This window comes from Tetrao urogallus, assembly GCF_951394365.1.
Source record: "Tetrao urogallus genome assembly, chromosome: 5".
In the NCBI taxonomy this organism is placed as follows: domain Eukaryota; kingdom Metazoa; phylum Chordata; class Aves; order Galliformes; family Phasianidae; genus Tetrao; species Tetrao urogallus.
The window spans coordinates 35,077,799-35,094,873 of record NC_136818.1 but is presented as its reverse complement, the minus strand read 5'-3'; the positions used below and the strand labels follow the sequence as shown (position 1 = coordinate 35,094,873).

The window sequence follows — 17,075 nt, the reverse complement described above, 5'->3', positions numbered from 1 at the left end:
TGTGAAAGCCAGGCCTGAATGATCTGGAAACCATCCCGGTTTCAGAGGAACTGAGTGCTGTTCAAAACTGAGGGCCAACCTCTGCGTTCTTATGCCTGTTCAATTAGGAAAAGAAAAGCCCAGTCCTCCACAGAACAGAATTTAAATTTAGTGTGTATATGGGGGAAGGGTGGCCTCCAAAGGCAAATTAACTAGTTTTTGACTTAGGCAGATGTGAAGGTGTTACTGCTGAGGTTCAGGAACCTCTCTCAAAGGAAGAGATCTTTGAAATATGGGATCTATTAAAGTCCACCACAACAGCTGAGGATAAAACATATCTGCTTTTGTAGCAGGTCTTACTCTGATCTTTTGGAGGAGCAGTTAAGCTTTTGTGGAGCCTTGAGCAAGAGCAAACCCCACAGTGTCACTGACTGTCCTGCTTGGTGGTCCTGGCCCTGCAGGTATGCTCTGGGGAATGCTTCCTCCAGGGTACTGCTGGAGCCAGTAAAGACTGAAGCCCCAAACCCTGCTGAGCAGGAGTGAACTCTGTCCCTCCAGCCCCACCAGAACCAGGACACTGTGTATTGATTCAGTCCACATAGTTACTCAGACTTCACCAGGTTATGTACACAAAACTGTTCTGCCAGAATGATGCCAGTACTACTCCTGCAGGCACCCAATGTGTCCTTTAGCGGTATATAGAATCAGTAGGGCAGTTAAATAGTTCAGGATAGCTGTTTTGTACAGTTTTAACAGGGAACCAAAGTACAAAAGGAGAGATTAGCTCCCTCACACTCCATATGGAGGATGCAGTATGAACAGGTGAACAAAGAGCAGTTTGAAGACTTGTGCAGAAGCTCCGGTTTAGTAGCAGTACAGTCACAGGTTGCTATAAATTTTATTGTAACAAACATTAAACTTTTATACAAAGTGTACTAGAGAAAAAGCCCTGAGGCTAATAAAGTATGAATGTGCTTTCATCTGAAACACCTACTTGTCACCTGTATATGAACATCAGAATAGGGGCAGCTTTTAGAATTGAGACTGAAATCAACCTCTTCTGGACAACTTTACATTTTGAGCAGAATTGAGCCTTAAATAGTTGTAATTGAAATGGCTTGTTGCATGGCTTACTGTTGTAAATGAGAGATTAGGGAAATCTGACTTGAACCAACTTCACTAAGCACTTTATTCTAGTTCATCTGCTAAAATGTTTTATTTTGATGTCAGGTATAGCTCACAGTGTGGATTTCAGGTTCCCTGACAGGAAGTTCCTGCCCTCTGTGGCATGGGTGGATAGCATCAAGGATGTGCCAACAGTCTGTTCTGCTTCATGCCTTGGCTGGGTATTAATTTTCAGGAGCTGTCATTCTTCTGCAGCAGGCCTACCTCTCACCAGGGATGTTTTCTGTGGTAAGTTGGTAGGACTGATGAGAACTAGGCATCTGAGAATGCTGTACATTCCAACTGCAAGGGAATGCACAAAGATAAAAGACTTAATTTCTGTTCTATTTAGATGTGAGTGGAATTTAGTTTAACAGCTTCCTAATTTGGCAGGAAGAAGCATTGCCATTCATTTGTATGGCTCTTTTGGCAGTGCTGCTATGCATTCAACAGCTGGATTCTAAAAATGGACTATATATAAGGATAAAGAATTGTGGGTTTTTTGTGGTGGTTTTTTGTTTGTTTGCTTTTAAAGATTCTAAATACATGAGCAGTGAAAGTAACCACTACACAGCCTTACTGGTTTTTGGACCCTAGTATGTTCCACACAGTGAGTCTCTGGAAATTCAGGGCACTCACAGCAAGCTAGCCAGACAACATAATTTGAAGAAAGCCTCCAGTTACAGTATGAGTCACTGCCATGGAAAATACTTTTCGTTGCAAAAACATACAGATTCTTGTTCTAGTTAAGAAGTCTCCTTCCTTGCCCCACCCCAAGAAGTTAAACAGCGTGCTAAGCCTGAGTTTGTTTTTCTATGTGTGAGACATTCCATATGAGGAAATATTTTCATTTCAGTGTTGTTTCATTACTGGTCAGCAGAAAGGTCAGGCTTTCCATTGTCTTCGCTTTTAAAGCTTCCATTTTCTGACCTTTATTGTGGAGACACACTCCCCCCGATTACCCCCTGCACTGAGCCCAAAGCTTACTTTGGTCACAGTAAATTTTGCATATGATATAAAGTTAGATTCTTAGATGTTATGCACTCATCTTCACTTTGCCAAAAAAAGGTAGCAAATTTCTCAAAGTACAGTACTTTCTGAAACAAATGTCAAAGCAGTAATTATCAGCCTGATTGCATTTTGGATGCTGTGATTATAGAAGTCAGTTACCATTTTAATCAACAGGTCTGTACCAACGGACATGCAACAAAGATCTTTTTATTTTAGAAGAGGCTCCACACCCTCCTAGATTTTATGTTGTATAGATTCCAGGCTGTTTGTCACGCTCAGCATGTGTTATGCTGCCTTATTAATGTACAGAATCATCAACTATTGGAGGATGATTACTGCTCCTCTATCATGCCTAAGGATCTGTTTAAATGTGCCGCACACTTAAGTTGCTGACATTGTTTCCTGATCAGCGATGACAAATGATAGTGCCAACATACTCTCTTACCACTAATGAGCATGAAGCTCTCCAAGCCAAGTCTCAAAACTAAAGCATTGCCATAGCAACCAAGCAAAACACTCAGAGAGCTGCTCCTCCTGCACTGAGCTAATCTTAGCAAGTCTCTCAGCTTCACCACAACACGGAACAGATTCGTATCTCAGTCTAAATTATTCTTGCCTAACTGAGGCTTTTGTCCTGCGCTCACTTCAGTGTTCTCTTCTGGTTGTGATTATCATTTGAGCTTTGAAATTTAAGTGGGTATTTTACAGCTCAGTACTCCTGTTCAGATGGTGCGTTTGCTCTGCTCGCCTCTGTCTGCAAAATGCTTGCTCATCACAGCAGGCATTTCAGGACAGAGCCATCCTGTACTATCTGTACAGCATGTAGCTGAACAAGCCTTACAATCTCATCTGAAACTTTTTTAGGACTCGCTCTGGCTGTATTCTTCTCCCAGTCAGCAACACTGGTTTCTGCAGTGGCTGTGTGAGTTAACAGCTCATCTGACCCCACCCAGAGGCTGACACCATATCTAGAGATTCAGTAAGAATGCCCATGCTGTTAAAACTATTCCAAGGAATCCGTAAAGCAACTCCAGTATTTATTGCAATGCCTTAGTTCTACATATCTAGATTATGTATATCATTTTCATTTAGAAGAAGTTTGGGAAGTAAATAAATGAGACTATGGAATGTACTTATTTCAAACTCTGCACATTAGCTATAAGGATACACATATTTCTACACAGTAGAAACAGATCTTCCAGGCAATCCTTAAGCTCTTTCAAAAGAAGTACATTTTTATAAGTCCAAATATCAGCAATCCTTTTAGCCTTCCCTATAAAGAAATTACTCAACCTTATTTAACCATATGAAAAGTGTGGTAAACAGTACAGTGACAAATTAGTAATTATGGTAGACTAAGAAATTCCGGATGAGTCTCTAACAAAGCAGGATGAGTAATTCAGTGCTGGAAAATAAGAATACTGTTCAACAATCAGTTGCAAGAGTTACTCATCCCTAAATTCAATTCACTAACTGCCAAGGAAGGAATATTTGGTTTTTCACGTACAGCATTAACCAGCTACAACTTGGGGCAGGGGAGATGCTTCCCACCATTCTGATCTGCTCAGAAGCATTTCTTCAGTGAGCATTAAGGTACTCAACCAGGCAGAACTCGTCAGTATACAGCTCCCTGTGTACTATTAACAAGCTGTTCTATTACTTGAAATGCGTATAAACATACGTGTATGTAAGTTTATTTCATTCTGTGCAGAGAAAAGCCAAGAATGTTGTATTACAACAAGCCTCTGGGAGTACTAGTAAGATATTGCATTTTTAAAGGTGGATACAGCAAATGTTGTCTAACACTGGGCAGGCACATCCTACCTGAAAGAATACACGTAGAATACTGCTAGAAGGTTGGATCTTACCTACAGAGCTACCTCAGCACTACCTAAAGGATGAGGTTGTCCATCCAGCTGCACTAACAACAATATAGTGGTAGGTAAGAACTGACATGGGAGAGGCAGTGACACTGCTTCCATGCAGACATTAATACCATCAGCATGGGTGTGTGCAGAGGGCAGAAATAACAGGCTGACCATGGCAGTTCAGATGCCATCGGAGCTGCAAAACAGTAAGCCAGTGCTGGCATGAAGCAGGTAAAGTCTATGCTGTGCCTAAGAATTTAGATCCTAACGAGGCGGAGCTGACGCAATTCATGCAAATCAGATGCATAGAATACCTGCCTGGATGACACAGAGAACATGAGGGAAACTCAGGGGAGAGGTTTCCCTTCCTCACTCCCCCACGTGTTTATCTAGCAAGCCCAGAGCTGAGAGCTTTCTCTATAAATAGACAAGGAGCCAACAGTAGCAAGGGAAAACAACTATTTAAATCAAGGACAAAGCTGGCTACTACACAAACTGTGGGAGATGACTGCGTGAGAAAGCAGAGACTAGAAAGATTAAAAACCAGAAGGAGGCATAGCCTGTTACTGGAGTATCAGTGGCAAAAAAAATCAATGCTATCAAAAATCAATGGTCCACTGAAAAATGCAACTAGTTTAGAAAAGGACAGCAAAAGCATAGGCTGCACATTCCTTATCCTGCTGTTTTTTGTTTTTTTTTTTTATTTTGTTCTTCAATTTATTTATGTATCCGTTACTAGTCTAATTTAAAATTTGTTATCCTACAATAAGAAAACAGAAACCCATGAAAATAAGGCACTTTCATAAGCTTTAGCTCTAACACTGCAAGTGTTACCAGGGTTTGGCTAACTACCCCTTTTGTTTAACTTTCAGATTACTTCAAAATTAGACCTGTTTCCATGGTCTGTTTCAGGTTGCTGATGGTCTGTTTATTCTTCTAACTTTTATATGACCCTAAAACATTTCCATATCTTATCCTCTATGACCAACTGGGACAAAGATACGGCCTCAGAACTTTCAAGCAAAATAGCAAAGCAACCCCAGATCAACACAGTTGAAGTAAAACTGAAGTAAAGGTGCCTTACATTACCTTATTTTTCCCACTTAAGGGAGTAAACCTTGTCATGGCAGCCAAGCCACCACTGGTACTGGTCTGTTGCAAACAAGGCTACCAGCATCTATGCATATAGTTCAAACAAGATCATGTGCACAACTGCAGCTGTTTGGTGACTGGATGCTGAGATTAGCTTTAGCCATAGATTGCTGCAATGAAAAAACTGCAGCAAAGGTAAGACAAATAGATGTCACCTTATGCAGTATGAAGCTCATTAACATGAACTTGGGACAAGTAAGAAGGAAAAATGCTGATAGGCAGAAGAAAAGCTGCCAAAAACAGAAAATAAGATAGTTCTGAAATACTGAAAAAATCTCCTTCCATGAACCAGCCAAAGCAGCACCATACAAAAAATCATCAGATCATCTGACTCCAAGTCAACTGAGCAAGTGAAATAGATCTGTATTCTAAAACAGATAATAAACAGAATTTTAATGTAACATGACAAAATTTTTTGAAACCCCTATATAAGTGGAAGTCAGAATCTACCCTGGAACTGAAGATTTAAAAATTTCTCTGAACTGAGGAAGCAGATAAGACCTGGGGCAAGTTGGGTGAGCACAAACAAAAGGTAGGCTGTTTCCCAACTCAGATTTATTTGGTTTCATTGATAACAGGTCCACTGTGCAGTCAGCTAACATGAAAAGGCTTTAAAAAGTTTTAAAACCATTTTATAGCTGTATCCCCACAGTAAGTGCTGCCTAGCAAACATGGAATCAGTTCCATACTACTGAGCAGGTAGGAACTCAATAAGCTTACTTGTATTTGCACAATGGTTATTTTCACTAATCTGTGAAATAGTCCTTCATGCTAACCTACGAAGGAAGACAGCTGTCAGCAAACACATGAAAAAGTAGCTTAACCAGTTGCATACCTTCCACAGAACCTGATAAAAGTATTTACAAAGATTCATTATTTTAAATAGTAACTGAGTGGATACTTTTCAATGGAGTCATTTGTATTCAGCCATTTTGTTTCCTGTACTCTATCTGGTTTGTTTTAGTTCTTCAGCCAGCTGTCAGTGCAATGAATAAGAGCAGCTGTGGTTTCCTGTTAATTCCGGCCACTAGCATGCAAACTACTACATAAGCAAGGGAAAGAATAATGTGACCCACTGCATGGATCCAGCTACCATGAGCATTAGTCCCGTCTTGTTTTGATCAAAAGCAACTCGAGTTCCTCCATGCAAGAAAACTGCTCATGTCCACGAATATCTGAAGGACTGGGGGCAAGTGGATGGGGCCAGGCTCGTTCTGGTGGGCCCAGCAACAGGTCAAGAGGCAGTGGGTACAAAATGGAAGAAAGGAAGCTCCACGTGAACATGAGGAAAAGCTTCTGCCAAGACAGCCTGTGGAGTCTCCTTCTTTGGAGATACTCAAGACCTGCCTGGATGCTTTCCTGCATAACCCACTGTAGGGAACCCACTTTAGCAAGAGAGTTGGACTCTGATCTCCAGTGGTCCGTCTTCCAACCCTTACAATTCTGTGTTCTGTAATATGTTCTCAATGGCATGTGGAGGTACCCAATCAGTTTCTAGTCCAGCTAACATCTCACCTGCAGAAAATGGAGTGTTTAAACCCTAGATTTGAGTACCGTGAGATCAATCGCTTAAATTTGTGACCGTTTCGGAAAGATTCCGAAGCACAGGAGAGAAGCGTGTCAAAAGAAAAAGAACTGCTACCTTCCCGAGTTGCAAAGGTTTGTAGTTCTCAGAGTCAAGAATTCTTTTATCTACAAATTAAGTGTTGCAAGATGCAGAAAGTTATTTCTATTTTCTCTCTCTCTGTGATGTGAAAAACAAATACTGAAGTTACAAACACAGATTTCCTAAAATTGCTTCTCTTGACCCAGAAAAGGGTTACATGCAGTTCTGTGCAGTGACAGTGTCTGACGCAATCAAGTTGGCTTGTGTTTCTAGACCCACTTGGTGGGAGAGTGAGATAAGTAAGCTATTAAATATTTTCCTATAATATTAAATGTGTATTAGGATGTTAGAAGTAGGCCTTTAAGAGTGTCATGCTTGTTCAGGAACATGACAGCCAAGTTTCCACTGAGGTACAGAAGTTTGTCTACAGAAAAACTTAGGGCTGATCTTGAATTTGCCATCATCCAGCCCAACCCACGTGCTCTGCCGTTCCATCTCTGCACCAGGCCAATTGCCTGCTTGGGACCCTGACTTTCAAGGCAAGCCTCTTATGACATTTGCTCTGCTGAGTTCTGCCTAATTGCAGACAACAGAAATGACTACAAAAGGAGGTATGGATGACCAGTAGTTTCTACTGGCAGGTATCACCTGCGTGCACTGAGTTTTAAATCTGCTTTATAAAGGTCAACTTTGCTTTAAGGAGGTTGGCACTTTCCAGATCAGGGCTGGACTACCAGGGATCGAGGTTTCACCAAGGGGTGAAAGAAGTGCAGACAAAAAAAGTTGAAGAGGACATCAGTAACTGAAGAAAAAAGATTCTAATTGCTACAGTGCTAAGCTATAAACACAGGTGTTCAGTAGAAATGGTAAGGCGCTGCTTAAAATGTAGAATTATTACAAATAATTCAGTTTCTATTTCCCCAGTAATGAGCTCTCTCCAGGTCTATAGTGTTTAAAAAATAATTTTAAAAAAGTATTTGATTTACAGTTTTTCTTGGTTAGTTCCTGGTTAAATCTGTGAATGAACATAAACAAGAAAGTACGCAGAAGCCATACAGTCATTCATGAAGAATTTTAGTATGGATGTGTGTCCAGAAATAAAGAGTAAAACTAGACAACAACCTTGAAAATACTAAAATCATTTATTTCCTGCACCCATACTTACTTCTTCCATCACCTAAACTGCAAACAGTGGTATTTAATATTCTTCAAAGCTTATTAAAATGCATACCATGTACTTTTTCTGTAGATGTCCCTGAAGATGCAAACCTAAATCCAACTACAACTGTACAACTGTACAATATCTAAAGCTCCAGGAATGCAAGGAAGATGAGAAGTATAGTGCTTCTTCAAAGAATGACAGACATGACAAAGCGTACTGATTTGCTAGTGATTACCTAGCAGTTAACTAAAGGCTCAGTACAAATTATACGTCCTTAAAAACATAACATTTGGTATGGGGAACAATTGATCAAGCTACTTCACACCAAGTGCAAAGCCAAACTTCACAAGCCTGCATCTGTGATGTTAGGAACTGTGCAACTCCTAATGCTCTGAAAGCCTTCCAGCTGCCAGCTCACCCCCTTCTTTTAAAAGGTGACCTTATGTCCCTTGCTGCTTCAAATCACTTAGGCTGTACTCTGGACTCAGTGCGTGGGACACTCAGTGCAGCAAGCTCTTCCATTTCGTACTAGGGAGTTTGAGTTACAGTGCACTGGGCTTTGTGTATTTTTTTCCCCTCCTGTGGAATCTACCAAGATTCTAGTTTAAAAATCACTTTTAGACAAAAGCTCACATGGTTGGTGCACTCCAGACGGATGCAGAAATAACTTTGTCACCCCTTTTCCTGGCAGTTTCAGAAATGTTTCTGGTTTGCACACCTCTTTAATAGCAGGTTTCAAGCAGCCTATCTACACGTAATGTATCTCATGTCCTGTTTAAATAAACTATAAATCCAGGTCTGTCATCTGATAATAAGCAAATCCCTACACAGCACTGGAAGGTAAAATCCATTTGCAATCACACTGCATTGAATAGAGGACAAAGAAAACATAATTGGCAAGTCCTTCCTTAACCCATGCTGTAGAATGGCACAGGAAGAATAAAGACAAACCCTGAGGGCTAGCTATTTTCCTTAGCTGTGATTTTTAACAGCCTTGAAATTTTCAGTGCACGAGAATCGTGTCTTAAGAGCCACATCATTTACTTCTTGCATCTTTTAGATCTTATCTGAGACTGCAAGAAGCACAGTCGTCCATAGCATCAAGCAGTAAATCCAGGAGCCTACTGGACTGAGGAAGCAGCCATGGACCACAGCCTGCAGGGCACAGCTGTAACTTTCCACACATGCTCCAGTGTTGGCTCCAGGCTCGCAGCAGACAGGCTTAAGGGACGCTGCTGAAAATCAGGGAATTCTGCTGAAGATTTACAGAGATGCTGATGTGGAACAGAGGGTAACTGATAGCCAGATTCATTGTTTGTTCACGTGCAGAGTGTTTTGTAATTCTTCACTGAGAAAACAAACATTCCTCTGGTTCTGAGCAGCACCAATAGCTTCCAATACGTCATGTCAGATCCTAAATAGCATCTTATAATTTCATTTGCTCCCGAGCTGTGCTTCATTACCTGCCTGCAGCTCCTAGCAGTAACACAGGCAGTACCGAAAAGGGCTTTGTGCGAACAGCAACAGCAGCAAACAAGCGTAATTTAGGCACTGACAGTTCAGCAGTGCGACAGCCGCCGGTGTCTGACAGAGAATTACAGCAAGGGCAGCTGGGCAGGCCGGCGTGCTGCGGGCAACCCGGTCAGCCACCGCCGCGAGTTGCCGCGGGACGTTATGAAGGGGGGAGACGCGTCAGCAGGGCAGGCTGTGCCGCAAGGACGGGGGCGCTGCTCTCGATAACGGGCCCCGCAGCTTCGGCGCTAACCGCCGCCCGGGCCGGGCCAGCCACCGCGCACCGTCCCCCCCCCCCCGTTCCCCCGGCCTCAGCACGGGGCGTTCCGAGGCAGTTCCGCGGGGCACCGCGCGGGGCAGCGCGGGGCAACGCGGGGCGGCGCGGCTCTCACCTCCCTTGCAAGGGGTGCGGTGCTGGCTGTGCTGCGCCCGGTAGCCCTCGATCACTTCCCACTCGCCGTTGTCGCGCTTGATGGGGAAGGAGACGCTGAGCACGTGGTTGCAGGGCTTGATGATGCGCAGGATGCCGCGGACGCGGTGCCGCCGCTCCTCCATGCTCTCGCGGGTGCGCAGCCCCTCCACCAGCTTATCTTCCACGATGCTGGCGCCGCGGTCGAAGAAGCCCTCCACCATCTTGAAGAAGTTGGGGTCGTCCTCCTTGGTGGCCGCTTCGCAGTAGTGCCGCCGCGGGCAGCGACCCCCGCCCCACGCCGCCACCGCACCCCCGGCCGCCGCCGCCGCCGGCCCGCCCGGCTCCGCGCCCGCCAGCACGGCGCTGCCAGCCAGACGGGCGGCCAGCTGCTCCCCCAGGTAGCGGTACATGGCGTCGGCGCTTCCGCTGGACGCGCAGGGACGACGCGAGGCGGTGCTGGTGCGGCCGCCGCTCCACAATAGGCGCGGGGCGCCGCCGCCGCCGCCTTTAAACGGCCTCGAGGTGGGGGGGGGAAACTTGGGGGGAGTACGGAGAGACAGGAACGCGCCGCTCCTCCGCACTGCGCATGCGCGCCGCGCCACCGCCCCGCCCCGCCCCCGGCGGGACGCGGGGGGAGCGGTGCGCGCCCCCGCGGCCCTTCCTTTCAAAGGCACCCCCTGCGCGCCTACGAAGGCGTGCGCGCGTGCGCGCGTGCGCGGGCTCCGCCTCGCTGCCGGTTTTCGCTCAGGCCCGAGCTCGGCCTCCGCCGCGAGTAACGGCACCTTGCAGCTCTACTCCTGTGGCGGGTTACTGCGTCCTGGTGGCTGTGAGTAGCGATAGCAGCGAGGCCCCGCGTGTGCGCCGCGCGGGGCTGTGCGGGCAGCGCGGCGTGCCGCTGTGAGCGGAGCTGCGGGCTCAGCGTGTGGGGCCCTGAGCTTTGTCTGTGCCCGTGTGTTTGGAGCACTGGCACTGCTGCTGTCCCGTGTGCTGAATGAGCTGCGCGGCCGCCTCGTGAAAATAAGTAGCTCCCTCCTGTCTCAGTGTTTCAAATAATCTGCGGAGGTGGGAGTCAAAAAGCAGCCGAAAATGATGTGCGCCATCCCGTGTTCCCTAATCATAGGTGTTGAGCAGTCAAAGGTGAGCTGATTAGAGAGGCTTATAAAAAGCCTGTCAGGTATGGAAGTAGCAGTTGTAATAACCAGAGGTTAACAGCATCTTCTCTTTCACAGCATGCTATCAGGAGGTTCGTCTTTGAGTAGCTGCGTTAAGAAGAACCAGCTGGTTTCTAAGGTAAGTTTTATTTCATCCTCACATCCAAGAGTTTCACTAACCTTCAGTTTCCTCTTAAATATTAGTCTTACATAAATGTGCCTTTCTTCATACATGGAAATATACAGCCACACATGTGTAGTGTACTTATATTTTTACAGTAATACCTCTATGGGTAGAGTATTAATCAGACTTTATAGTGGGTTGTTACTAAAAACGTGCAACAAGGGAGATGAACAAGCTGATGTAACTTATCTGAGCTTCTGAAACATCTTTGTGTACTACTTGATTACTTTTTAGCTATGCATGCAATAAAGAGCACTATATTGTGCCTCCACGAGGAAATGCAAATTTTAAGGTGTAATAGTTTCAAAGCAAACAAAATCAAATCTTATGTGTCAAATTTTAAAGCCTGATGGATAAAATCAATTCTGTGTCTCGTATTCAATCCTTTCTGCTTTAACACCAGAATATTATGTGGTTAACTATTTGAAAATCTGCAGCTGACCAAGGTAATCTCTTTCCTGTGTCTGGCAACATTAGTAGCTGTTTTATAAGTGAAAATAAAAAGCTAAGAGGTCAGTAAGGTTCAGCATAGTGTTTTCTGTCAGCATTTTTCAGTTGAACTAAAACGTCCCTAGGATGAATTGCATTATTTCAAGTTAGAATAGCTACTACTAGTTAGCATCCCAGTTGCTATCCTTGTTGGCTCACCAAAGCAGGTGAGAGAACACGAAACGGAAATGAGGACTCTGCGCAAGACTTAGCAACTTCACTCCTTTTGGCTGAGCCGTTTTGAATCCGGTGTAGACCCAGGATTGCCTTCCGATCTGAGTTTTCAGTATGCGCATTCACTGGGCGATGTTCATTCAGTGAATTTGAGCTGAGAACTAATCCTTTTGCGTGCTAAACTGCAAAACTTTCTGGTAACAGAAATGCAGTTTTTAAATGCTCTGCAGGTGGAGTTGTGTCAGCAAGCTTTGAGTATTCGGCCTTAACACATGAAGTGTTTAGCATTTCTCATGCTTTTCTTATCAGATAAATTGATTATGCAATAAAATCCAAATATTGTTTGTTTGCATGTCTAAGAACTCTTTTCTAGTGATTCCAGAAATGACTTGTTTTATTAAATTAAGGCTGTAGTCTAGTGGGGTAATTAAGTATTTAAAGTTGAAGTGAGGTCTTGTTTCTCGTTTAATTCCGTGTGTCAATAATTTTATATTTCTAACTTATTACATCAAAAATCACAGAAAATGCTTACTTTTCTTGGGTATGCCATACAGTACTGGTAATGTTGCAATAATACATGCACAGGTGGATCTCTCATGAGGAACATAAAACAGTGCCATACAAAATTGCATTTGGGATACATGCATAAAACCATGGACAGTATTGTGGATACAGTAATGTGTTGAAAACAAATTTATGTTGTTTAAAGTATTCTGGGGTCTTCTGGAAAGGAACTTGAAACTTTATATCTAGTGCCGTTAAGATCATTGGGCGTGGAAACAATGTGGTGTCTCAGTAAGACTAGATAAACACAGAACTTGGCACAGTTACTCTGCAGGAGTTGAGGCTGTCATTGTAGCCTGATGGAAAAATGCTCACTCTCTGAGATGTGTGAATGGTTGAATGATAGCTACTGTAGAACAGGAGGACATGGATCTGTCAGGAGTACAAACTGCAGTCATATTCCTTTTGTTTAGAACATTGTGCATGCCTGTAAAATATAGGGTATGCAGTAGGCCATATGTATATGAGGTCTCACAGTAACATTGGAATTACTTGCATATTGTGGCTAAGTATGTTACTATACTATCAAACAACAATCTAATAATTATTTTGTAGGTCTTAAGGCATTGTCTAGTTTTACAAACTGGGTTTTTCTATCTTGACGATGATTTTAAGTTTCATGTTAAAGAAAATGTAGAGTGCATAGATGTCTCTACTTGAGCATCTTGTACCAGCGTCTTCAGAAAAGTTGGGGGAAACTGTTTAAGTGTGCGTTCCTTTTTACGTACGTAGGTTTCTGTGACATTAATGCTTCCTCCTTTTTCCATGGAAACTACGGCAGATTCAAAGAGCGCAATAACACTGATAGAGTGAGTTCTCAGCAAAAAAACATTTGTTTTTCATCATTGTCTCCACCGTCAGTTATGCGTTTTTGCCAGCCATGAACAAGGGTTTGTATGCCATGCTTGTAAAAAAAATCTGTGTGGTGGTTTTGGAACATAGCTTGTCTTCCACATTGCTGTTGCCACTGTTGAAATGTGCCACCCACCACCTCACTGTGCTCACATCCACTGTTTGGGCTCTATAAATGTTCAGCAGGCATTGGTGGTTGTCAGCAGGTGCGATTTCTTCTGCATGGAGGAATTCAGTTCTGCCCATTTGCTCCACATACACTTCCATGTCAGATGCCATCTAGTCTGATTGGCCCTCTGCTGCCATCTTTCACATGGCAACAAAACATGAGAAAATATTGATGGAAAGATTCAACCTCGATTGCTGTACCATCAACATCTGCCTCCAGTGCTGCAGGTCAATGTAGTAACATAGGAGGTATTACTTTTGGAGCAGCCCTCCTATATAATTTTCATAAGGTATGCCATAGTTTAAATATGTAAGGAAGCTTTACTGATCTAAGCTTAGTTTTCATTCACGATTTGTGAATAAATTGCACTACTTTTAGAGCTAAATCTTGTATCATGTTTGTTACTTGTGTCCTTTTTATACAAAGCCAGTACCTGATATAACAGGGGTAAAATGAAAAGTGTGGCACAGTCATCTGGCTTCAAGATCCATTGCTGGAGGGCTGGCTCTGTGAAAAGCCATTAGAGGCAACAAATTAATTAGATGAATCTCAGAAGACTGTGTTTTAATTTGACTTTACTACATAAGCATTCTTATAAAATGATCTCTTGACTAGAAATCTTCAGTCATCTCTTGACAACCAATTAGCGGCTGAAGTTATGGGAAGATGTTTCATAGGCAGTGTAAAGTACCAATACCTAAACATATCTGCTTAGAATGTAGTATTGTAGGGATTGGAAGGGACCTCTAGAGATTGAGTCCACCTTCTCTGTTGAAGCAGATTTCCTACAGTAGGTTGAGCAGGAAGGTGTCCAGACTGGTCTTTAATATCTCCAGAGCAGGAGACTTCACCACCTGTCTGGGCAGCCTGTCCCAGTGCTCTGTCACTCTCACTGTAAAGAAGTTCTTCCTCGTGGTTGTGTGGAGCTTCCTGTGTTGCAGTTCATGCCCATTACCCCTTGTTCTATTGCTGCGTACCACTGAAAAGAGTCTGCCCCCATTGGCTTGGCTCCCCTCTCAGCATTCTCTTCTCCAGACTATTGAAACCCAGATCTCTCAGCCTTTCCTTGTTGTGTGGGAGGTTCTCCAGGCCCCACATCTTCTTTGTGGCCTTCTGCTGGCCACAAAGACTCTCTGCAGAAGTTTTCTGCCTTTTTGAACTGAGGAGCCCAGATTTGGATGTAGTGTTCCATATGTGGCCTCACCAGGGCAGAGCAGAGGGGAAGGATCTCTTCTCTCAACCTACTGGCTGCACTTTTCTTGATGCACCCTAATATACCATTGGCCTTCTTGGCCAGAGATGCACTGGCTCAAGATCAATCTGTTATCCACCAGGCCAACCCCATCCTTGGATCATTTTTTTCAGAGCTTGTTTCCAGCAGGTCTGCCCTTAACCTGTACTGATGCGTGTGATTACTCTTCCTCAGGTGCAGGACCTTAGCCTTGTTCTTGCTGAAGTTCATCGTGGTCCTCTCTGTCCAACTCACCAGTCTGTCCAGGTCCTGCTGAATGACTGGAGCTACTCCTCACAGCTTTGTATTGTCTGTGAACTTACTCTAGGTTGACTCTGTCCCTTTGTCCAGGTCCCTGATTAAGGTGATGAACAGGACCAAACCCAGTACTAACCCCTGGAGAACACCCTAGTTACAGTGCTCTAACTAGACTCTGTGCCATTGATCGTGACCTCCTGAATTCTGGCAAAGATTTATTAATCCCGTATCTGTTTGAGGTATCTAAGCTAATTCTTCTTAATAGCTTCAGCTGTGTTTAGCTATACCAGTTCTGGAAAACAGGCTGGCAGATTTTTTCATGGGCTCCTTGATGCAAAACAACCTGAAGTCAGTGATTCTCTAGGCAAGCTGCAGGAGTTAGGTATATATGTGCTGGAGTTTGGAAATGTGCATTCTGTAATGTAGTTAAGTTGGAGAAGAGGTATGTGGATGACTTAAATAGTATTTGAAAGCTTCCAATACATAACGCTACTAGTGAGATGCTTTGACACCATTGGTCTGATTTTTTTTTTTTCATGTTTTCATTTATTTTCATGACTACTAACTCGAGCTTTAACCACTAGCATCTTGTTCATGTGTATATATGCTAAGATTTTTTTGTCGCTCTATTGCACTATAGAGAGTGCAACTTTGAATTGTCCATGTAGGAACCTGTCAGATTCAGGTTACCATGAAAAATAGAGAGTCTGAAATGAGAGAGTCTTGTTTTCTAAGCTGGAAATATTGCCACAAAAATATGGGCAGCTGAGCAAAATAATAGTTCAATTTATTATTGAAACAATCTGAATGCTTTTCAATTGTCCTGGAAATCTGAAACAAGGTATCATTTATTGTTTCTGGTAATAGAGTTAGTTTTGCAGAATGTGAGATTTTCCTAGTTATATCAAGTGAAAGGCAGAAGAAAAGCCCTAAGTAAGGGGAACACATCCTCAGCCAGTTTGTCAGAGCACATGTCAGAGGGAAGCATTCTGAGCTTTTTAAATGTTAATAGTTCTGCTGTGGAAGTCAAAAAATATTGAATTGATTCTGATAACTGCCTCATGAGTAAATATGCTTTTGATTGCTGTGGAAAGTGGCGGTGCTTATGTTTGTCACTTTGAAAGACCTTCTGTCTCCATCTGTTTATATTGTTGCTGTGCGTGATGGCTGCGGCTGCCAACTGCTTACTTCAGCTTTGTGACAGAACAGATATAAAAAGCTCTTCAAGTACATAGGAGATAAAGTCCTCGTCACTTGTTTAGACAGTCCATAGATATGCAAAAATTTTTGGTGGCATCTTTTGGTACTGTGTTGCTCTCAAGTTGTTACTTACTAGTAGGTGTTTCCAGGTAATATGGTGGAAATATAAACATTCTTTTTATAAAGCTTATTTTCTGTAAATTCATTTCAGGTCTTCAGATTTGTAGGACAAAACAGGTTTCATGTTTGAACTGAAGCATGCTGGGGTTGACAACAAATTAATCTATTTTCAGTGACCTTCCAGTCAACGTAGCATTCATTAAGCAATAGAGGCTTTTGCAGGTCAATTTAAAGACTTCTCTCCCTTCCTATACTAGTAGGAGTCTGTGAAAGCAGCTGTTTTGACTCTGTGGAGTAATAGCTGGATTTCACTTGGTTCATTCTCGCATCCACTTTAAAAAACAGGAGAGGAGATAATACAGTTACCAAACAATATATTTGAGCTTCTCACCCAACTGTCAGATATGTTTGAAAAAGCCAGCAGTGGGAGAGCTGGCAGGTACGCACGCATAAAAACATTCACAGATATACTGTGAGCTTGCAAGCTTCTCTGCCCTGAAGAGTGGTAGGAAGAAAAGTGCTTTGGTCAATTTGCTTACCAGGAGTTGAGATATTTCTTTAGAGCAGTGTTGGCTTTTTTAGTCAGCATAACATAATAGAAAGTGTGGCTTGACAGGGCAAATAAAGAATTGTTTGAGTAGCATTTACAATATTTCTTTTTCTGCATCTCTTGATGGTCTTGGGTGTCTGGCTGAAAATTGTATTTGAGATTCTTACAGCCTGGAATCCCAGCATCAGAGATTGCAAACCAGCTTTTTCTTGCTTTTAATACTGAATTGGTAATCAGAAATTCTTGTTGATATAAACCAAGAGTCTT

General features: G+C 43.1%; 1 protein-coding gene across 1 annotated transcript in view; it reads right to left on the bottom strand.

Moving 5' to 3' along the window:
* Positions 1-10,276, bottom strand: part of GLUD1 (glutamate dehydrogenase 1) — a gene marked incomplete at both ends in the record, with an annotated part of 29,214 nt that extends 18,938 nt beyond the window's left edge. Inside the window, one exon of the mRNA XM_079536112.1 lies at positions 9,847-10,276. Coding sequence (XP_079392238.1) covers positions 9,847-10,276 — 430 coding nt within the window. The remainder of the gene's footprint in view (positions 1-9,846) is intronic.
* Positions 10,277-17,075: the final 6,799 nt, after the last annotated feature.